The 24,407-nt window shown below is 45.3% G+C and overlaps 1 protein-coding gene across 3 annotated transcripts in view; it reads left to right on the forward strand.

Annotated features, from left to right (window-relative positions):
• Positions 1-24,407, forward strand: part of HMCN1 (hemicentin 1) — a 1,072,092-nt gene that overhangs the window by 974,511 nt on the left and 73,174 nt on the right. For 2 of the 3 annotated variants that reach the window (XM_063940215.1, XM_063940213.1), the window contains 2 exons: positions 4,743-4,877; positions 10,248-10,361. In XM_063940215.1, the coding sequence (XP_063796285.1) occupies positions 4,743-4,877; positions 10,248-10,361 (249 nt within the window). The remainder of the gene's footprint in view (positions 1-4,742; positions 4,878-10,247; positions 10,362-24,407) is intronic. The other variant, XM_063940214.1, reaches the window with a different exon arrangement.

Here is a 24,407-nt window from a genome sequence, read left to right on the forward strand (position 1 = left end):
CGCTTTGAAAGAACCGGCAGACCACAAAATTGAGACTACGCTCAAATCCATATACACAGCTTCAGGCGTGGCGCTTAGGCCCACTATTGCTTGTGCATGGATATCTAAAGCCATAGTAAAGTGGTCAGGCATGTTACTAGAGGATTTAGAGACTATGGATAGAAGTGACACTGAATTGTTTTTACGTCACATACAGGATTCTGTAGGTTTCATGGTGGAGGCCATGAAGGACCTTGGTAATCTGACAGCACGGACGTCTTCCATGGCTGTGTCGGCACGCAGGGGACTCTGCCTGCGCCAATGGTCTGCGGATGCAGAATCCAAGAAGATTGTGGAGAACCTACCCTAAACAGGTCAGGCTCTATTTGGGGAGGCTTTGGATGCGTGGGTCTCCACGGCAACAGCGGGTAAGTCAACCTTTCTTCCCTCAGCCACTCCAACGCCAAAGAAATCCTTTTCAGCGTCTACAATGCAGTACTTTCGGACCGCAGAGGTGAAGAAGTCCAAATCCCCGACCACCTTCTTCAGAGGTGGTCGGGGAAAATCCAGAAAACCTGCACCGACAGGTTCCCAGGAACAGAAGCCAAGCTCTGTTTCCTCAAAATCCTCAGCATGACGGTGGACCTCCCAGCCTGGAGGTCGGGCAGGTGGGAGCACGTCTACGAAATTTCAGTCAGGTCTGGGCGTCCTCAGGCCTGGAGCCCTGGGTACTAGATATTGCATCTCAGGGGTACAGACTGGAGTTTCAAGAGCACCCACCTCATAGATTTTTCAAGTCAGGCTTACCAGCTTTGCTGACAGAAAGGGCTATCTTACAAGAAGCCATTCAAAAATTGGAAAGGACAAATGTTATTGTTCCAGTTCCATCTCACCTGGAAAACAAAGGTTACTATTCAAACCTTTTTGTGGTACCGAAGCTGGACGGTTCGGTCAGACCAATACTGAACCTCAAATCGTTAAATCCATATTTGAGGGAATTCAAGTTCAAGATGGAATCTCTGAGAGCAGTGATCTCAGGTCTGGAGGAGGGGGAATTCCTGGTGTCCTTGGACATCAAGGATGCTTACCTTCACATTCCTATTTGGCCGCCACACCAGGCTTACCTCAGGTTTGCACTGCTGGACTGTCACTATCAGTTCCAGGCACTGCCATTCGGCCTATCCACTGCTCCGAGGGTGTTCACCAAGGTAATGGCGTATATGATGCTTCTACTCCGAAAAAAGGGTGTGAACATAATCCCATATCTGGATGATCTGCTGATAAAAGCATCGTCCAGGGAGAAGTTGTTGCAGCTCCAGGATTATGGTTGGATCCTGAATCTTCCAAAGTCACATTTGAAGCCGACGAGAAGACTGTCCTTCCTGGGAATGATTCTCGACATGGAAGTGCAGAGGGTATTTCTGCCGGTGGAGAAAGCATTGGTGATCCAATCAATGATACGGGATGTCCTGAAGCCAGCCCGAGTATCGGTTCATCAGTGCATTCACCTTCTGGGGAAGATGGTTGCCTCTTACGAGGCTCTACAGTACGGAAGATTTCATGTACGGTCTTTCCAGCTGGATCTCCTGGACAAATGGTCGGAGTCTCATCTTCACATGCACCAGAGGATACGTCTGTCACCGAAAGCCAGAATTTCGCTCCTCTGGTAGCTTCAAACTTCTCACCTCCTGGAGGGCCGCAGGTTCAGGATTCAGAATTGGATCCTTCTAACCACTGATTCCAGTCTCAGGGGTTGGGGAGCAGTCACCCTGGGGGAAAACTTCCAAGGAAGGTGGTCAAGTCTGGAATCCAGCCTTTATTATTATTATTATCCTTTATTTATATGGCGCCACAAGGGTTCCGCAGTGCCCAATAACAGAGTACATATACACATAATCAAAACAGGAAAACAGCGACTTACAGTTGAAGACAATATAGGACAAGTACAGGGTAACTAAGCATAATTACACCAGTAAACAACATAGAGATAAGTTCCAGGTGGCCAAAAACTGCGGGATTTGGGCAGTTGAGGATTATTAAAGAAAGAAAAGTATAAGCACATGAGGGAAGAGGGCCCTACTCATGAGAGCTTACATTCTAAGGGGAGGGGTAGACAGACAGGGGTGACACAGATTGGCCTTCCGATAAACATTCTGGAAGTAAGAGCCATATACAACGGTCTTCTACAGGCGGCTCATCTTCTAAAAGATCGGGCCATTCAAGTTCAGTCGGACAATGTAACGACAGTGGCCTACATAATCCGACAAGGTGGAACGAAGAGCAGATCTGCAATGTCAGAGGTAACAAGAATCATCCTCTGAGCGGAAAAGCACGCGGTGGTGCTGTCAGCAATCTTCATTCCGGGAGTAGACAACTGGGAAGCAGACTTCCTCAGCAGACACGATCTCCATACAGGAGAGTGGGGCCTCCACCCAGAGGTGTTTGCAGAAGTGACAAGTCTTTGGGGGCGTACCTCACATAGACATGATGGCCTCACACCTCAACAAGAAGCTTTGGAGGTATTGTTCCAGGTTGAGGGACCCACAGGCAGTGGCGGTGGATGCCCTGGTAACTCCGTGGGTGTTCCAGTCAGTGTATGTGTTCCCTCCACTTCCGCTCATTCCAAGAATTCTCAAATTGATCAAAGGAACAAGAGTTCAGGCGATCCTCATTGCTCCAGACTGGCCAAGAAGGGCTTGGTACGCGGTCCTTCTGGATTTACTACTGGAAGATCCGAGGCCTCTTCCTCTTTGAGAGGACCTTCTTCAACAGGGGCCATTTCACTTATCAAGACTTACCATGGCTACGTTTGACGGCATGGAGGTTGAAAGCCAGATCTTAGGTCGGAAGGGCATTCCAAAAAAAGTTATTCCTACCCTGATACAGGCTAGGAAAGGAGTTACGTCTAAGTACTACCATCGCATTTGGAAAAAGTATGTGTCTTGGTGTGAATCCAAGAAGTTTCCTACGGTGGAGTTTCAACTTGGGCGGTTTCTCCTCTTCCTGCAAGCAGGTGTGGATGTGGACCTCACGTTTGGGCTCCATAAAGGTCCAGATTTCGGCCTTGTCCATTTTATTCCAGAAACAATTGGTTTCCCTCCCTGAGGTTCAGACTTCCTTGAAAGGGGTGTCGCACATCCAGCCTCCTTTTGTGCCTCCCACGGCACATTGGGATCTTAACGTGATGTTGCAGTTCCTGCAATTGAATTGGTTCGAGCCTCTACAGAAGGTTGATATTAAGTTTCTCACTTGGAAGGTGGTCACACTGTTGGCGTTAGCTTCGGATAGGTGGGTGTCTGAATTGGGGGCATTGTCCTGCAAAAGCCCCTACTTGATTTTCCATGAAGATAGAGCTGAGCTCAAGACGCATCAGCAATTTCTTCCAAAGGTTGTGTCGGCTTTTCACATCAACCAACCTATTGTGGTGCCAGTGGCTACTGACTCCTCAATTCCCTCAAAGTCCTTGGATGTTGTGAGGGCTTTGAGGATTTATGTGAAGAGGACTTCACGTTACAGAAAGTCGTACTCTCTGTTTGTCCTTTATGATCCCAACAAGATTGGGTGTCCTGCTTCTAAGCAGACGATTTCTCGCTGGATTAGGTTTACTATCCAGCATGCTTATTCTATGGCAGGCTTGCCCTGTCCAAGATCTGTTAAGGCCCACTCTACTCGTAAAGTGGGTTCTTCCTGGGCGGCTGGCCGGGGTGTCTTGGCTTTACAGCTTTGCCGAGCAGCAACTTGGTCAGGGTCGAACACGTTTGCTAAGTTCTACAAGTTCGATACTTTGGCCTCTGAGGACCTAAAGTTTGGTCAATCAGTTCTGCAAGAGCCTCCGCGCTCTCCCTCCCGTACTGGGAGCTTTGGTACATCCCCATGGTACTAATGTGGACCCCAGCATCCTCTGGGACGTAAGAGAAAATAGGATTTTAATTACCTACCGGTAAATCCTTTTCTCGCAGTCCATAGAGGATGCTGGGTGCCCGCCCAGCGCTTCGTTATCCTGCTGTGGTTAATTCAATACTGCTTTATTCTTGGTTTAGTACTGTTGTTACTTGGTTAAGTAATGTTGTTCAGCTGTTGCTGAGTTTTCAAACTGGTTAGCTTGGTTTGCCTTGTATGTGTGAGCTGGTATGAATCTCACCACTATCTGTGTAAATTCCTTCTCTCGAAGTTGTTCGTCTCCTCGGGCACAGTTTCTAGACTGAGTCTGGTAGGAGGGACATAGAGGGAGGAGCCAGTCCACACTATTAAACTCTTAAAGTGCCCATGGCTTCCAACTTTAAAGGTCAATCTTGCTAAATCCAGCACCCGCAACCCCCATAGATTTTTATGAGGGGGTGCGGCTGCTGGCGGAAATGGAGGGAACGCAGCAAGTATCAGAAATATCTGCTGCAATCCCTCTGTGATACATTCAGAGGATGCTAAATATTTGTTGTTAACCCCTGAAAATGGGTGTTTTGGGGGATTAAGCCACAAATATTCAATGATTAATGAGGTTGTTTGTGGGTTTTTTATATCTCATGTTGATTACTGTTACTCTTAATACTGTACCAGTAATATTATTTTCACCATATGGTGATTACAGCTCAGGTTAAATATACTGTAGCATAGATGCATTAGAAGCACTCATGCAATGCCTACATTTCCTATCCTTATTAGCCACACATGTTTGTTATATGTTTATGCAATAATGCATTGATGCATGCACTTGTGATAGAAATAGTAAATTAATATATATTATTAATTTTAATATTGTTTCGTAGACATTGATGAGTGTACTCTGGAAGATTCCATCTGTCATAAAAATCAGCAGTGTAAAAACACAATTGGTTCTTATACATGTGTTCTGAAGTGCGGAGTTGGATTCACAGCTGCTACGAATGGCCTAGACTGTCAAGGTACAGTAGGTGACTGATATAGGAGGCTGAGGAGGAGACAGGAGCTAAAGTACAAGTAGGGTCCAAGGTGCTTTGTACATGTTCCCTACAGTCATTTGGAACTTTTGTATTCAGTTGATGTTAGTCGGCACAGATTACCGTTCCAATCGTAGTCCACGTGGATCGTTAAGTATGAAAAAGTTCAAAAAAAGGAAAATCTGACATCGACCTTTTGACCTGTCGACCTAGCAGATGTCAACCTAGAAACCCTGTCGACCTTCAAACCCTGTCGACCTAGTGACTGTCGACCTATAGTGGTCGACCTAAACATTGTCGACCTAGACACTGTCGATTTGATGATCTACATCCGTGTGAGCAGTGCCGCTGCAAAGAGTGTCAGGCTCTGTGGGTGGCACCATTGCCCCCACATAGCCCTTGCTTTTGGTTAGCAAAGTGTCTGGAATGCTCCAAGCAGTACTGCATATACCGGTGCTTGCCAGCTCTGCCCCAACTGCATGACATCATGTGGTAAGGGGTGAGACTAGCACAGGGTGGCATCGAGCCTTATTACAGCACTGTGGTGTTCACACTTAACCTCAGTTTATTGAGGGTGATTAAACAGAATTGTAGGCTATGGAGAGTTGTAATAACATGTAATTAATGCTGTTTTCAGACAGATCTTTTGTGCAAAGGATAAGGCTGGTGCAAATGTGGACTGATAATATTGGTTATGAAATGAAGCATATGGATACATCTAGCATCAATACGCCATGCAGTGAGAGCTGCCTGGAGTAAGTGAGCAGCCAGTTCCTGTGCAACTCTGCTAACGTTGGGCAATTTATTTTTAGCCGCAATGCGACTAGGACGCATGAGGAGTCTGTGTTGATTAATTTGATACACAGTATGGTTTGACACTTGTATATTGTGTTTGACTGAGTCTGTATATGGAGCAGAATAGAACTTGTACTGGAAAAAGGCTGTGGCTGCTACATTGTAGCACTTTGTATACAGATTCAGAAAATCAGTGGCAACCAGATATCCAAGTGTCAAACATATTAATCAGCACAGTCTCCTCGTTGCATTGCGTTGTGACAAAGATGCATTTTCAGCAAAAAAGTCATCAGATGCTAGAAGATTCTGACGTGACCTGGCGTACCAAGAGAGTCTGTTTGGCATGACTGCAGCTAAGGACATATCTGCATTTTCAAAATATAGCCAAACAGACCCAAATGAGAATACTTTAAAGAAGTCTGTACACAGCCAGATTAAATGTGTGTGTGTGTGTGTGTGTGTGTGTGTGTGTGTGTGTGTGTGTGTGTGTGTGTGTGTGGGGGGGGGGTGGTGGTAAGGGAATACTGTACCCTAGGCCCCCCTCTGTTAGGTGACCCCCCATCCAGAGCATGACATCACTAGCTCTCCCGCTTGTACAGCAACAGCCAGAAAGCAAGCAGGACAGTGTGCAATGCATGCAGAGAGTAAGGAGTATCAGAGCTGTAAGTGACCCAGGGATCCCAGCTTCTCCTCCACCCCTCCTGGGTGTCTGGGTCCTGTTTAACCTGTTATCTAATGAGAACATTTGGGCCTAGAGAGACACACACACACACACAGAGTCCTCCTGTGTCCTTTCTCAGTGTGTAAGTAGTGCAAAGGCTGCTGCTATTCTTGCATGTGACAAGATAAATTATCGATTTTATTTTTGTGTGTCTTTTAAGGATAAGTTATCTTTGTTCCAATACAAGAAAACATCAAATAGTTGTCTCTCAATTAGGTAGCACTATAGACAGTGCCCAGGCATTATTAAACTTTTGCTGTACAGATGGAGCCGCACTCATCTAGTGCGGCTCCATTGCACACACATAGTCACGCCAGGAGCGCACAGAGATGTCCCGGACGCGGTTATAGGCGCGCCCAGGCACAGACGGAGCCACGATTACCGTGGCTCCATCTGCAGTTTCAATTTGATAGACCCCTTTGGTTTAAATTTAATATTCACAATCCATACTTCCCAACATGACCCATTTCAGGAGGAATAAAATGGAGGAACAAAATGCTCTCTACCTGGACTTTCCTCTTAATTTATGATTGCAATCACCTGTGTTGAAATACCTTTCAATCAATTAAATCCTGTAGTTCAACACAGATGACTAAAAACATATTAAGAGGGAAGTCCAGGTAGAGAGCATGTTGTCCCTCTTGAAATGGGCCATGTTAGGAAGTATGCACAATCTAATCTACACTCCCCCCACCAAAGCCTTAATCCATACCTCCCAACTTCTTTGACATGTAAGGAGGGACAACAACACCTGAAGTTGGGGGCGTGACATCACAATAAGGGGGCATTGCCTCGTGAAAAGGGCATGGCCTCACGGTAAACGCCACGATTGCAAACCACGCCCCCCCATTTTTGTCACTGTGGGGTCATGGCCAGCGCTCAGTCAGCTGCTGGCATGCTCCCTGTCCCTCTCTGTCGGGGAGCCTGATCAGAGCAGCAAGTGGCAGGGAGGGGGGATCTCCCAACTGCCCCTCCACCCGCGGGACACTGCGACCCATGGGTGGGACAGCGGGACAGACCGTGAAAAACAGGACTGTCCCACCAAAATCGGGACAGTTGGGAGGTATGGTTTATCTGACACTGAGTCTGTATACAATTACCACAGGACTCTGGAGAGCTGCAGAAGTTTAACATTAGCTGCAGGTCATGCTGAACAATGACTGCAGAAAGACTTCCTGTATAACAAGGGAATGGCAATGATGAAAACTTTCGCACACCATATACAGCATAATTCTACAGATGGGTCTGGATATTTAAACTATTAAAGCAGGATGTTGCTGAAGCCACATAAAACCTTCATACCACAACATAGTTCTACAAGACAGCTAATAAGGGACAAAAGAAGGGAATAATAGAATTAGGACACATAACTCAGTCTGGAACAGGCAGCTTAGTATGATAATCAGAAAACAAGCCTAGATCAGGATAACAAACTAATTTGCTGGGAATCAGATGTAATGGGTACACATGGAAAAGTACACATACTGTAGTCCAGGGGTGTAGCGAGGGAGGCTTCGGCGGAGCGCGAGCTCCAGGCGCTGGAAAACCAAAAGGGCGTGCTGCTGCCTTAACACCCCCCTCCCTCTACACGCTATAGTGTGGGCTGCTGTATAGGCAGCCACAGAAGCAGAGAGGTGCACACTGACTCGGAGACTAGGTAGGTTACAGGTCAGGCCAAAGGCTACAGCGGGAGACACTGACAGCCAGCACATGCTGGAGCTCTGCCACCCTCTTTATGTCTCACTCAGAGCCGGCCTTAGGCATAGGCAAACTAGGCAAATGCCTAAGGCATTTGGTATGCTTAAGGGCACCAGGAGCTTCTGCTGATTAAAATTATATGCAGCATGCCTATATTCTGTGTGTGACTGCGGCTGTATCTGCATATGAAATGCTACGTTGCAGTGTATTCCTGGAAATCACTGTAATGTAGCAATTCGTATGCAGATACAGCCACAGTCTCACACAGAATATAGGCATGCTGTATATCATTTTAATGAGCAGAAGCTGCTTGGGCATCCTAGCCACATAGTAATGCAAATAAGATGTATTTTCATAAATAAAAGGTGCCCGACGTTAGCAGAGCTGCCAGCTGACTCATGCCGGGCATGTCCTGCAGTACTAGCGGTGGTGCTAGGGGGCACCAGCCAAAATCTTGCCTAGGGCAGCATATTGGTTAGGGCCGGCTCTGGTCTCACTGTCTGCTTGTAATGTTGCTGTGCAGCAGGGTTACTTCTGTCCTGCTACACCACTCTTTGCTCCGGCTGCTGCAGCACCTCTTTCTGCCCCAGCTGCTGCAGCACCTCTCTCTGTCTCAGCTGCTGCAGCACCTCTTTCAGCCCCAGCTGCTGCAGCACCTCTCTCTGCCCCGGCTGCTACAATACCTCTCTCTAAATTGATGCTACAGCACCTCTCTCTGCCCCAGCTGCTGCTGCCTCAGAACCTATCTCTGTATTAGAAGCTGCAGAGTAACATATATAAGTGACTCTACTGTGGTGTAATGTGTATAAACGGTTCTACTGTGGTGTAACATGTATAAGTGGCTTACTGTGGTGTAACGTGTATAAATGGTTCTACTGTGTTGTGTAACTTGTATAAGGGGCTCCACTGTGTGGCGTAAAGTGTATAAGGGGTACTTCTGTGAGGAGTAATGTGAATTGGTACTATTCTGTGTCCACACCCCATCCCCATGAAGTCACGCCCCTATATTTTACCTATTTTAAACATGGGGGCGCTCAAAAGAAACTTTCGCCCTCAGCTTCAATAGGTCTAGAATCGGCCTTGTCACCAATTTAGGATTTTTAAATATTTTTCTTTTCAAATTTAACATGCACCCAATTCAGTACAGGGGAGGGGGTGCCGAAATATACCCTTGCTCCAGGCACCATGGCACCTAGCTACACCTCTGCTGTAGTCAACTGGGTCAGCCTCTCAAGTTCTAAGGCTGAATAAATATATGCAAGACTGTAAAATCACTGTGCTCTACCACCTTTTATTAGATTTGTCTGAACAGGTTTCTTTGGTACAGTACACAGAGGAAATGCAGGCTTGAAGTGGAAATGGAAACAAGCTGCATCATAAATAATGTGTCCATAAAGAGATGGACACAGAAGAACCCTGCAAAATCTGATTTATATTGATGGCACCCTTTGAAGTTTACATTAAAGTATAATATTATTATACTTTTCACCAATGTGAATAATTTATATCATGTTATGTAATACCATATTTTTAGACTATTCGTAGGCTTATCATTCTATCCCTTTAAACTGGGACACTAAGGAACTACACAAGTTCTGTGGCTGGTTGACTTCAAACCTGCATTTCCCCTGGTTTGAAGTAACTACAGAACCTGTGTAATCCATCAGCATCCCAGTTTAAGATCGTGTCTCCAGCCTCTCACTGACTGATGTCTTGTTTATCTGTTATCCACTGTACCTAATATACTGTACACCTTGATATAAAGTTTGTAATAATGGAGATATTTGTGAAATGTAAACAGTATGTAGTTTTAGTAAGTGTCTAATATACACATATATGCATGGTAGTGTATATGTGACACTGTATAAGTCTATCTGAAATGCATTCTATAGTCAGAATAAATGGTATCTATGAGACTAATGTTTTATATGGAGGAGAAGTATTTTTTTAGGGGTTTATTTAGATATGTCTTATACATACTGTATAATGCTTTGATTACTATACCATTCTTAAATGGTTACAAATTACTAAACATACATTTACAAATACCACCTGAACCAGTTGTATTGCAGAGGGCATTAGCAACTACTTTCTTCTTCTACTGCAACAATGTTTTTGTTTTTTGTTTGCTACCTACACAGACATTAATGAGTGCAAAGAGTCAAACCCTTGTCATCAGCGCTGCATTAATAGCATTGGAAGTTACCACTGTGGCTGTGATCCAGGCTTTCATTTGAAAGGCAGAAGATGTTTTGGTATGGATTACATATTTGTTGTTACTATGAGATAATGAGACAGAGTAAATAACCAGACAAACTGACTGACTTTAGTGTAGTCCTTGAGAACAAGCATCCACATAAACACGTAGGGCGGAATGCAAACGATATATCACGCCCAATCTCCTTTCTTAGTGATCCCCATTATCACGCATATCGCGCCCATAGTAATCAGGTTTAGCTGCGTAACGGATTGGGTGCCCTCGCTACCGTAAAAGAAGTCAACTTAATACCTACAGTGCACAAACTTCAACATTAAATAATCCTGCACAATTTAATGCCCTGTTATTATTTATTTCCTCACACCCACATGCTCTTGTCCTGCAACCCTCTTTCATCAAGAGGTTGTTACAGTGTGTGGCACTCTGTCTCCTCTCCTCTGGAACCCCTGATACCTCTGCAGGCCTTTTAAAACAGAGCTAAAGAAATCTGCTGGTCTCACTGTGAGGCACCCCCGAAGAGTCTTGGAAATATCCGTCACAATTTATTAGAAAATATTACAGCTGACTTGGGGGAGCAGGAGGAGGATACACTGGAGGGTGGCGATAATGAGCTCAGGGCCTAATTCAGCATAGAACGCTGCCGCATTCCAATGCCCTGTTAAGTGTGCGCATGTGCAGCAGCCGCACTGTGCGTGTGCACACAGTGAGATGCGAAAGCATCTCACTTGTGCGAACCCCTCTGCCTGATAGACAGAAATTGCGGCAGCATTAAAGGGGCGGAGGGAGGGCGCAGTCCGGACAACTTAGGCGTGTCCAGACCATTTGCATGACGGGGTGCGGTAGCTGCGTGATATCACACGCAGCTACTGCGAACTGAAATATGATGGGAAGCAGCCTGCCTTCACAGTTAGCCTGCATAGGTAGAGGGCTACCCTAAACATGAGAAAGCATCCCCACCGTGCGATGCTTTCGCATGTTTGTGGGGGAGCTGGATCCGGCATGCGGGACGGACTTGCCCTGTGCTGGGCGTCCCCACGCATGTCAGGGTAATGGATCGTAGATGTGCATTTTTTTGCACATCTATGATCCATGCTGAATTAGGCCCTCGGTCTGTTAAATTTAAGAAACAATGAGACATTCAGTAATGGATGGAAGAGAGAGACAGTTGGAAATATGAGTGAGGGTGGAAGGGAAGAGGTCAGAGGAGGAGTAGAGGATTTGTGTATCACCAGCTTAGGAGCTCACTAATGGAGAAGGTGTAGAGAAAAAAGAGAAAGCAGCAGCCAGAGGAAGATGGTGGTGGTGGGGGGGGGAGGGGGGGGGGGGGTACAGTTGGAAGGAGGGATAGAGGAAGAATGATTAGAGAGGTAGGAGGACATTGCAGAGCCGGCAGAGTCATGGAGTGCAAGAGAGGTTTGAAGGAACAAGAGGGTGATTAACTGTGTCAAAGGCAGCTGATAGGCCAAGGAGGATAAGAATGGAAAAATGCACTTTGATTTTGCAGATGATGCTGCTCGGAATAATGCTTTGTGACTCAATTCTTAGGCCCATTAATCAGTGGTTAATGAGTGCTCTAAGTTTTGCACATCACATCAACTCGTTGTGTTACATAGTGATGTGCACCGGACATTTTTCAGGTTTTGTGTTTTGGTTTTGGATTCGGTTCCGCGGCCATGTTTTAGATTCGGACGCGTTTTGGTAAAACCTCCCTGAAAATTTTTTGTCGTATTCGGGTGTGTTTTGGATTCGGGTGTTTTTTTATAAAAACCCCTCAAAACCAGCTTAAATCATAGAATTTAGGGGTAATTTTGATCCCATAGTATTATTAACCTCAATAACCATAATTTCCACTCATTTCCAGTCTATTCTGAACACCTCACACCTCACAATATTATTTTTAGTCCTAAAATTTGCACCGAGGTCGCTGAATGACTAAGCTAAGCGACCCAAGTGGCTGACACAAACACCTGGCCCATCTAGGAGTGGCACTGCAGTGTCAGACAGGATGGCAGATTTAAAAAATAGTCCCCAAACAGCACATGATGCAAAGAAAAAAAGAGGTGCACCAAGGTCGCTGTGTGACTAAGCTAAGCGACCCAAGTGGCCGACACAAACACCTGGCCCATCTAGGAGTGGCACTGCAGTGTCAGAAAGGATGGCAGATTTAAAAAATAGTCCCCAAACAGCACATGATGCAAAGAAAAAAAGAGGTGCACCAAGGTCGCTGTGTGACTAAGCTAAGCGACCCAAGTGGCCGACAGAAACACCTGGCTCATCTAGGAGTGGCACTGCAGTGTCAGACAGGATGGCAGATTTAAAAAATAGTCCCCAAACAGCACATGATGCAAAGAAAAAAAGAGGTACAATGAGGTAGCTGTGTGGCTAAGCTAAGCGACCCAAGTGGCCGACACAAACACCTGGCCCATCTAGGAGTGGCACTGCAGTTTTCTAATGAGAGGATGAGTGCTTCCATCCTCATGTGAATCTGAACCACTAGCCATGAACATAGGCCAGGGCCTCAGCCATTCCTTGCCACTCCGTGTCGTAAATGGCATATTGGCAAGTTTACGCTTCTCATCAGACGCTTTTAATTTTTGGGTCATTTTACTGAACTTTTGTTTTTTGGATTTTACATGCTCTCTACTATGACATTGGGCATCGGCCTTGGCAGACGACGTTGATGGCATTTCAACGTCTCGTCCATGACTAGTGGCAGCAGCTTCAGCATGAGGTGGAAGTGGATCTTGATCTTTCCCTATTTTACCCTCCACATTTTTGTTCTCCATTTTTTAATGTGTGGAATTATATGCCAGTAATATATCAATAGCAATGGCTTACTGTACCGTACTGCTATATATTATATACTGGTAGTCAGCAAAATTATGCACTGTCCTCCTACTACTGCGCACAACAACTAAAATGCACCACAGGTATGGATGGATAATATACTTGACGACACAGAGGTAGGTAGAGCAGTGGATTACTGTACCGTACTGCTATATATTATATAATGGTGGTCAGCAAAATTATGCACTGTCCTCCTACTGCTGCGCACAACAACTTAAATGCACCACAGGTATGGATGGATAGTATACTTGACGACACAGAGGTAGGTAGAGCATAGGACTACTGTACCGTACTGCTATATATTATATACTGGTGGTCAGCAAAATTATGCACTGTCCTCCTACTACTGCGCACAACAACTAAAATGCACCACAGGTATGGATGGTGATAAAGCTGATTATTTACCTTAGAACACAAGCTATTTACTAATATCGTGAAGCCGTAATGGCCGCTGTCCCTCGTGCACGTGCTACGCACTTCGTACGCTATTTGCGTACAAAGACCTCGCACGTGGTACGCAAGTTACGTACACACGCTGCGCTGTGAGTACGGGATACACACAGCGAGCGTACACACAGATAATAACCTTTTAAACCTTACACAGAGTATGCTTATACTGTAATTCTTAGTGTTGAGATACTACAATGATATAACTGTTTAACCTTGGTCTGTAAGCTAGCTGTTTGAGCGATTGAGATGCTCAGCAACCCTTAATAACAAATGGTGAAACACACTCCTTGCTAAGGTTCCAACACCTTTACTAAACGATGTAAGTAAGTAAAAGGAAAAAGATACAGTAACAGCTTATACACTACAGGCTAACATTAATGACTAACAGAATAACTAAACAGAAATATACACAACAGCGAACGATCGCAAACACAAATACATAGGCTAAGAATGAATGGCTTACATTAAACGGGTAACAAAGTGGCCACAGAGAAACATACCATACGGGGGAACACTCGCTAGCGCAACCGGATCCAGTCCTCCAATTATCAGAGATAAATGTTGAAGAGAGAGAGTACTGGCCGGTCTGGGGACAGTGACCCTTATATACACAACATACAGTGTACTACAAAGAGCCCTACAATCTTATTGTTCATTGGACACAGGAATGTCTCCTCGCACCATAACAAAAGGTCATAGGTTAGTTTGAACAGGTGGGCTGTGACTATATCAAACTGCTCAGGTGGGAGGGAATCTCAGAATTCCCGCCGCATGGATAATGAACCGCAAATATGGTAAATGTCCAGAAACTACTAATAGACATAACTATACGCAGGAGCGATTAATCTTTACCTAACCAGCACCGGATTGTTTCTAATAAAATGTTCTTTAGTTAGGTACCAAACACCACTGCTCAAACCCTGTCTGACCCTTTGTATCATGCAAAGAGGAATTCCTCTGTCCAGGGACCAGTTACATTAAACAAACTTACAGTTATTATTAAGGGGGACATTACCTATAAAACATACTATTTGGTTTTACTATGTAACGATTGAGTCGCCGACTAGACGCACACAAACTCTACCGTAAATGCACATACCACGCGCTCGAGCGCATGGCCGAGGAAGTGCCATCACGCAGCTGCGAGTATCCGCACGCACGGGAGAGAATGTGCATGTGCAGCGGGCAAGCGCATGGGGTGAATATATGGCAACGTGTAGCGTGATATTTTTCGACTTTGACAGTCCACCCTTTGGCAGTCATCAATAACTGCCACTTCCTAAAACAGTTCAAAAAAAGAAAAATATATGTCATCATGTAAATACCATTTTATGATTGGGTAAAGGGAGGAGAGGAGAAGGTGAGAAAAGTAGGACCTAGTGAAATAGTAGAAGCATGTGTGTATGAATCCATGTCTGAGGGGTCATGTATCATCGTGCCGTACGTGTTTTACATCAAGCTTCGAGGTATTGCGAAGTATACATTTGAATCCTTCTTATCCCGTATTACGGGTCTGTGGATGGGCTGTCAAACTTTACCGAGCTCTTTTCGGCTTTTGGTTGCAACAAATAGGGGAGCACATTTAGTTGATGATACATGAATGGGGGGATATGTGAGTGCTGGTATCTGTGTCTATATTCCCTATCGACTATGTGTGTCATTACCTAAAGGTTGTAGAGGTGAAGATAAGAAGCAATTATTATAAATGCAGTCATAAACTATGTGAGTTTAAATAAACAGTCGCCGATTGAGGTCTTGTCTGATGTTTTGTCTTGATGTACATGTTGTCTGATGTCTCTCGGTGCTTTTGCTATAAATAGCGAGCAAAAAGCTTTTCCATTGTCCATAAAGTTACAGTCTCTAAAGTATTGGGCTATCGTAAAAGTTAAAGTCACTAGGGAAATTGGGGGTCTGTGGCATAGTTCATCAGTGGTCTGTATAAAAGAGGTTGTCAAATTCTTCTTCCAAGCGGATGTCTTTGTACCTTGGAGGAAAGCAAAGGAGAAACGGGTGAAAGAAATGGACCATGGAATCACATTTTCATCACAACATTGTCTCTATCGTTGGGTCATAAATCAAATTTGTTGTTGTTATTATAGTGTCTTCGCTCCTTAAACTCATCACCCTGGTATTACTTTTACACTTCGTCAAAACCCGAACGCATCTAAATATCAGACCAACAAATATGACGACTCCCAATATACACAAGAGAAATTTCCCTACATCCATAATAATACCTTGGGCCCATTCTCCTAAGCCCGAGAACCAATTTCGTGGGTTAAACCATGACACCCAACTGGTCAGCTCATTACCCACAGCGGTGAGAGTGAGATTATGTCTCCTCCGGAACTCCCATTTTAATTGTAAAATGTCATCCATCTTTTGGTCTATGACCTCGGCTGGGTCCTCTGTGCTGTTTGTGATATACGTGCAGCACTTTATTCCATATTGAGTTGCTAGGGTAACACAATACCCGCCTGTCACAGCTGTGAGGTAATTGAGAATCATCCTATGCTGAACCAGTTCTGTTTTGTAGGCTTGTAACTCTTTCCCAGTATACCTGAATGTGTCGTCATACATTTCGGTGATATTGTCTAATAAATTTGCAAGCGCAGATATATATCTATAATTTATCACTCCTCTGGCGGTACGAGTGATATCTAACGCGAGTAGGAATTGAATCCCGGTGGATTCATGGATCAGATCAGAGGCCGGATGCTCTGTTCTTTCTATCAGGTGCCGTTTAACGATGTGCTCGTAATGAGTGTGAGTATAAGGAGCTTGGGCACTGCGGTGGATATCTTTCATTTTGTTATGGGTTACAGTCATTACTTCAGGCAGTACTTTTCCAATATAACACAATCCCTCTGAGTTTGGGGCAAGCCACTTACACGCCTTCCTCCTGCATATGAAATATGCATCATCGGGGAGAACATATGGGACAGAGTATGACATTACCATGTTACAAATTTTCCATGTGAAACCTCCTAACCCTAATTCTCCCATCTGTTTAGTACACGTATCTGTTTGTACGATATGTGTGCACAGTATCCTGGTGATACTTCTCCAACTCGCATGGTCCTACTTCCTAGAGTGTACCTATACCGGAAAAATCTTCCATGGTCGGCTATCTGGCGTATAAGTTCTGTGTCTATGGGCATTCTGTCGGCTCTGTATGAAAAGGTCATGGTTTGATTACTCCATGACACTTCCCAATTTCCCGGCTTTCGGGGATTGGAAATGTTAAAGCATACTAAAGACCTATCCACATGATATTGGTGGAGCTTCAAACTAGGAGGACTAGAGATATTAAACCTCTTGTCCACCGGCCTCCCACCACTTAACTCAAGTACCTCTCCTACAGTTAAAGGGAATGGTACTAGTCCTGATTTGCTATGACCTTGAGGTACTTGAGAGCATACCCAACAGTCTGTCTGATTTAACACTTTACCCACTAAGGAGTGATAGTCACTCAATGGATGCCGGGGCATGTGGATATTAAAACTGGACTGACATTTCTTGATGCACCCATCCTCAACTATATTGTCACAATGCCTACAGATGCAGTTCTCTTCAGCTAACAATCCTTCACAATTCCTTCTATTGTCAATGCTACCAGATCGTTTTCTGATACTCGCCTTTACTCGGAGATTATGTTGCTCTTGGAAAACCATGCCTCCATCCTGGTCATCAAAACCCATTCCCGATCCTTTCTCGACCTCCATGGTACTCTCACCGAAACAGACTGCTCTGGTCAACATCATGGTCAACAGGAAAATCCGGATCACAGTCTCTTGGGGCAAGTCCATCTTAGAGGAGTAAAAGGAGAAAAATAAGAAGGGGGAAAGGAAATAGGAGGGAGGTGGGAACTGGAGAAAATAACAAATGGGAAAAAGAAATCTGGCTCGACAAACGCCTCTGGTCTTATTATTCTCAGTGCTCAGGTGTCGTCTCAATCCTCCCTGAACAGACACTCTAGTGATACAACCTCTACCGTCTGTTCTTTATCACGAGACCTCTCTGGGTCAGTGACCTTTTTACAATGAGACGAATGGACCCAAGTCTCCCTCTCGGCAACCTTCAATGCAGTTGTGCTGGTCAATAAGACTTGATATGGTCCTTCCCATCTGTCCACAAGGCAACCTGAGCGTAGAAAATTCTGTATCATTACATAATCCCCAGGTTCAATGTCATGACAATTACTGTCTGGCAAATCAGGAATCACCAACTTTAGATTATCATTCTGATTCCTCAATTGCTTACTCATCTTAACCAAGTACTTTACAGTGACTTCATTGTTACATTTCAAATCATCCTGGGGGTTAATCATAACATGGGGTTGTCGACCAAACAGAATTTCAAAAGGAGACAGATTAAGAGGGGTCCTGGGAGTGGTTCTGATGCTGTATAATACGATTGGCAAAGCTTCAGGCAATAACAGTCCTGTTTCAGTCATTACCTTGCTCAATTTATTTTTAATAGTGCTGTTTACTCTTTCCACCTTCGCACTCGCCTGGGGGCGGTACGGAGTGTGCAGCTTCCTATTAATTCCCATCAACTTACACATTGTTTGAAAGACTTCACCTGTGAAATGGGTACCCCTATCGCTTTCAATTATTCTAGGGATACCGTACCTACACACAAATTCCTGCACAATTTTCTTTGCAGTAAACACAGCGGTATTTGTGGCCGCGGGAAATGCTTCAACCCAATTTGAGAACACATCAATACAGACCAATACATACTTTAAATTTCTTCAAGGTGGCAATTTTATGAAATCAATTTGTATTACCTGAAAAGGGCCATCTGTCAGAGGGATATGGGATGGCTCTGTTGGTATTGCCTTTCCGATATTCTTCCTCAAGCAGGTGAGACATGTCATCGCTCTTTTACCCGCATGGGAAGAAAATCCTGGGGCGCACCAATAAGCTCTTACCAACTTACACATTCCTTCTTTGCCTAGATGAGTCAGCCCATGTGCCGCTTCCGCTAGACTTGGAAGGTATGCTCTGGGTGCCACTGGTTTACCCTGTCCATCTGTCCAGAGTCCTGAGGACCCCTGGCCATATCCTTTTGACCTCCAAACTGCCTTTTCCTGTGGGGAACACAAGTTTTGCATTTCACACAATTTCTGTGTGTTTACAGTATTAAATACCATCAGTTGTGTGGTGTCTGTCTGTATGGGGGTACTTGCTGCTGATTTAGCAGCTTCGTCTGCTCGGCTGTTACCAAGTGATACCGGGTCTTGGCTATATGTGTGAGCTTTACACTTGATAACAGCCACTCTGTCGGGTTCCTGTATCGCTGTTAGAAGTCTTTTGATGTGGGCTGCATGCGCTACGGGTGTGCCAGCTGCCGTCATGAAATTCCTGAGGCGCCATAGGGCCCCGAAATCATGGACTACTCCGAAGGCGTACCTAGAATCTGTGTAAATATTGGCTGACTTGCCCTTAGCCAATTCGCATGCTCTGGTTAGGGCAACCAGTTCAGCAACTTGTGCTGAGTGTGGTGGGCCTAGCGGTTCTGCTTCTATGGTACTTTGGTCATCTACGACTGCGTATCCAGTACACAAGTCTCCCGAGTCCGTCTGTCTGTGACAACTACCGTCAGTGTAGAAAGTAAAATCTACATCTTCCAGTGGGTTGTCACTGATGTCAGGCCTTGCCGTGAAATTTTGGGTCAAATATTCCATACAATCATGAGTGTCATCCCCTGTATTAAATCCTCCTTCACCATCACTCTCATCCTCAACCCTTTGTGCCTGTCCAGGCACACCTGGGAGATACGTTGCAGGATTTAATGCGCTGCATCTCCTTATGGTGATGTTTACGGGGGCCATCAATGCCAATTCCCATCTTGTAAACCGCGCTGATGAGACGTGTCTGGTTTGGGCCGAATTCAGTAAGGCTGACACTGCATTTGGTGTATGAATTGTGAGGTTGTGTCCTAGCACTACATCTTCACTTTTACTTACAAGCAATGCTATCGCTGCAACACTTCGCAAGCATGTGGGGAGGGATCGCGCTACCGTATCTAGCTGAGCGCTATAGTAGGCTACCGGCCTGCTGGCATCACCATGCTTCTGGGTTAAGACACTTGCTGCGAACCCAGCACTCTCTGTTCCGTACAGCTCAAAGGGTTTCCCATAGTCTGGCATACCTAATGCCGGTGCCTGTGTTAGGCACTGTTTAAGTCTCTCAAATGCCATCTCGGATTCGTCTGTGTGCGAAATCCGATCAGGTTTGTTTGATGAGACCATCTCCTGCAAAGGTAGGGCCATTATGGAAAAACCTGGGATCCAGTTACGGCAATACCCACACATTCCTAGAAACGTTCTAATCTGTTGCTGGGTTTGTGGCAGGGTCATGTCACGAATTGCTTGAATTCTATCAGCGGTAAGGTGTCTCAGTCCTTGTGTTAGACAGTGTCCCAAATACTTCACACGGGTCTGGCATAATTGTAACTTGTCCTTGGAAACCTTGTGTCCTGTGTCTGAAAGATGAAACAGGAGTTGTTTCGTATCTCTCAGGGACGCTTCCAGTGAATCTGAACACAGCAGTAAATCATCTACATACTGTATCAATATTGATCCACTCTCTGGTTGGAAAGACTGTAAACAATCATGCAGGGCCTGTGAGAAAATACTTGGACTATCTATGAAACCTTGTGGTAAGCGAGTCCAAGTGTACTGAACTCCTCTGTATGTGAATGCGAATAAGTATTGACTGTCAGGGTGCAGAGGTACCGAGAAGAAAGCGGAGCAGAGGTCAATCACAGTGAAAAATTTGGCAGTGGGAGGGATTTGCATAAGGATAACAGCTGGATTTGGCACTACAGGGAATTGGCTCTCAACTATTTTGTTGATCCCCCTTAGATCCTGCACTAATCTGTAACCCCTCCCCCCACTCTTTTTAACAGGGAAAATGGGACTATTGGCAGTGCTGAACATCCTTACCAGAATGCCCTGTTGTAGCAAGCGCTCTATTACAGGGTAAACTCCTAACTCCACCTCTGGCTTCAGAGGGTATTGTGGGATTTTTGGAGCTATCCTACCATCTTCTGCTTGCACAACTACTGGGGCTACGTTTGCCATCAATCCAGTGTCTTGTCCATCCTTGGTCCAAAGTGACTCCGGTATCTGGGAAGTCATTTCTTCTACCTTGGACGGACACCTATTTACAACAACAGTGTGTGACATTAATCTTGTTGGGGAGTCTAGCATATCCTGCGCTTCCTGAGCGTGGTTTTCGGGTATGTCCAAGAACACACCTTCAGGAGTACAGTATATGACGCATCCCATTTTGCACAGTAAATCTCTCCCTAGGAGATTAGTCGGAGCTGATGCAGCCAGCAGAAAAGAATGCTTGGTATGCAAAGGCCCTATCGTAATCTCTGCTGGTTTGCTTAAAGGATATTGTCGCACTACTCCTGTTACTCCCATGGCTGGAATTGTTTTACCAGTGGTTCTCATGCCCACGGTCGAATTTATCACTGACTTGGCCGCCCCCGTATCTACAAGGAAATTTAGAGATTTACCAGCTACATCAATTGTGACCTCGGGTTCACTTCCAAGGCTCGCAATTAATTTTACTGGCTGCAGATTACAGGTGTGGCCCCACCCCTATGGTGCGTGGTGACCTCCCTGCATTGCGCTGGCAGCTATTACCTGTGAAGGGGGTAAATGGGAACTATCAGAGACTTGCCAGTCTCTTCTTGGGGGATACCTTCTTGTTTCCCCTGCGTGTGGCTCATAACTAAGTCTCTGCGGTCCTTGATCCCAATCTCGTATGTCATGTCATTGTCTAGGGTTTTTATATGTATTGTGTGGGTTACTGGTGCAGTTACGTGCAAAATGACCTACCCTGTTACAATTGTAACATTTTACCATATGCGGCTTACCACCAGGGGTCTGAGATTTAGACTGAGGCGGCCTTGTTGTAAGGGCTTGGATACTTATCGCCATCAGTTTATCACCCTGTGATTCCCTGCGTCTTGTGATGTTCCTGTCGTGCCCAACAGCAGTCTCTCTTAAGGCAGCCACCGACATACCTCTCCAGTTAGGTTGAGTGGTTTGTACCCTATTCCTTAATACCTCCTTTAAACCGTCCATCAAGACGGACACCGCTACCTCTCTATGGTGTATATTTGCCTCAATGTCCACGATCCCAGTATATTTAGCCATTTCCTCCAGAGCCCGGTGGAAATAGTCAGAGGCTGTTTCTCCTTCCGTTTGTTTGATGGAGAAAATTTTGTTCCACTTTACCACAGCTGGGAAGTATACTCCCAGCTGCAGATTGATCCTGGTTACATTATCTTGATTATACTCATCCGTAAGGGGTACCTCTTCATCTAATTTACAGTCAGCTATAAATTTCACAGGGTCAATACTAGAGGGCAGGCATGCCCTCAGTAGTGTCCGACAATCTTTGTTGTTAGGTTCAGTGGAGTTACCCAGGTCCTTAATGAACCTCTGACATGCGGCTAAATCTTTTCTGGGATCAGGAAATTCAGACAAAATTGTTCTTAATTCTGCTCGGGACCAGGGACAGTGCATTGCAATATTCCTGATGGGTGTGACCCCATTTGTGTCGGTCTTCCCATTGGGGACCGCTATCACTCTAACAGGATTAAGATTAATTACTTCACTCTGGGTAGATTCTACAGTGTGTGGTGCAACAGTTTCAGCATATTGTACAGTGCCGTACTTACCTCTAGATACAACCTCACCTGTCCCTGAACTATGGGCCTTTGATACCACTCTTACTGGTTGGGCGGTGCCCACTAGAGTATCGTTTATGGTGGCCGCTAGAGAGCGAGCTGAAATCGTAGTGGGCTCATCTTCCTGGTCGTATTCCTGGGGGAAGTTTAAAATGGGATACAACTTGCATGGGTTAGCGTTAGTATCAACATTTGCATTAACTTTCATTTTATTCTTATCACTACTACATTGGTTAAGTGCACCCTTATCGTACACCCGCATGTCATTCTCTGCAGCCACTTTTTCCCCTACTATATACGGTGGTGGTGCCGTTGCTATCAGACTCCTACCAGGATTTGAATTTGCTTTCTGAGCTAATTCCTGTTGTATTTCACTTTCCTGTTGCCATACCTGTAAACAATCATAATGTCTAATCCTCTGCTTTGCAGATTTTATTAGACCTATCCTTGTTCTTAGATTCTGCAATACCTCAGGGTTCATACTGCCTACCCGGGGAAACTGCTCCCCATCATCCTCTGTCATTCGTTCCCATTCTTTGCAAAATACCTGTGTGTGTGATCCGTATTTTTCACACATTATATACCGTGCTGACCCTTTGGGCCAACAAATACCAACGTGAACCCTTGTTGGACGTCCCTTCTTTGAACAACTGGCCCCCATCGTTTGCAGATATTGCTGTCTCAGCGAATTCTTACAAACAAACCAAGTTGCCCGCGGTAAGGCGACGGTGAAAGTTCAACTAGTGCCTTCACTCACTTTACGCCCCAATTGGCCAATACGAGTTCCAGCAATGTGCCCACCACTGGACGTACCCAATTCGCGGGATCTTTTTGTAACCTCTATTTACTGGGGCGTGTGGGAGTATGCTACCCTCCCCAGTAAGTATTGGTTGTTGGAGATTTCCTGAGTGAACAGCGAAACTCCCTTAAAATAACAAAAACCTACACAAATCACGTTAGAATGTACAAATAGCGTTTATGATCCCACAGTAAATTTTAATGGGTATCAAGGTAACAAACTAATGCACACAATTACGTGCGGTCCAGTCGCACTGCGCATAAGTAACTTAATATTTATACGCTGTATGACCAACGGAATCGGTTGTTTAGGCTGCGAAACCTTCAGCCGGAGCTCAACTTGTCTATATGGGTACTACGCAAAACCCCCCGGGCTGCGCTTAAACCTTCGCAGTCCTTTTGTCTGCGGATACTACTTGCTCCTTTTACCTTGTATAATGTTAACGCGGGCAAGCCAGTCCCACGCCACCAAGTGTCCACTCACCTGATGTGGTCTCCGACGGGATCCCGATTTCTGGGTTCACAAAATAATACCTTTATTTCCACACTCACTCCTACTCACTCATATGCACACTGATCTTTCTGTACAGAAATTCCTTTCATACAGGCAGTAGTCCAATCCCTGAGTATTGCAAATAGAAAAAAGGTTCTCTTTTAACTAAGCTTTTTGGAAACTGAACAAACCTGTGCTATTATCAGGTGGCTATACTATACCGCCCCCACTAAAACAATGTTATCGTGTGATTTGAGTCTCGGTGGGCGTATCCGTACGCTCCGTTGCGTAAACACGCTACGTGCGTATGCCTTTGTGTTGCGTACGTAATAGAGATGAGCAGGTTCGGTTCCTCTGAATCCGAACCCGCCCGAACTTCATGTTTTTTTTCACGGGTCCGAGCGACTCGGATCTTCCCGCCTTGCTCGGTTAACCCGAGTGCGCCCGAACGTCATCATCCCGCTGTCGGATTCTCGCGAGGCTCGGATTCTATCGCGAGACTCGGATTCTATATAAGGAGCCGCGCGTCGCCGCCATTTTCACACGTGCATTGAGAGTCATAGGGAGAGGACGTGGCTGGCGTCCTCTCCGTTTAGAGAAGAGAGAGACACAGTAGAGACGAGAGAGACACAGTAGTAGTAATTTTGGGGAGCATTATTAGGAGGAGTACTACTATACTACTATACTACTTGCTGAAGTGATATAGATTAGATAGTGTGACTGTAAGTGTATTGTATTATCTGACTTGTGGGGGAGACACTGACAGTGGGGAGCAGT

Source organism: Pseudophryne corroboree, chromosome 9, assembly GCF_028390025.1.
Source record: "Pseudophryne corroboree isolate aPseCor3 chromosome 9, aPseCor3.hap2, whole genome shotgun sequence".
NCBI lineage: Eukaryota > Metazoa > Chordata > Amphibia > Anura > Myobatrachidae > Pseudophryne > Pseudophryne corroboree.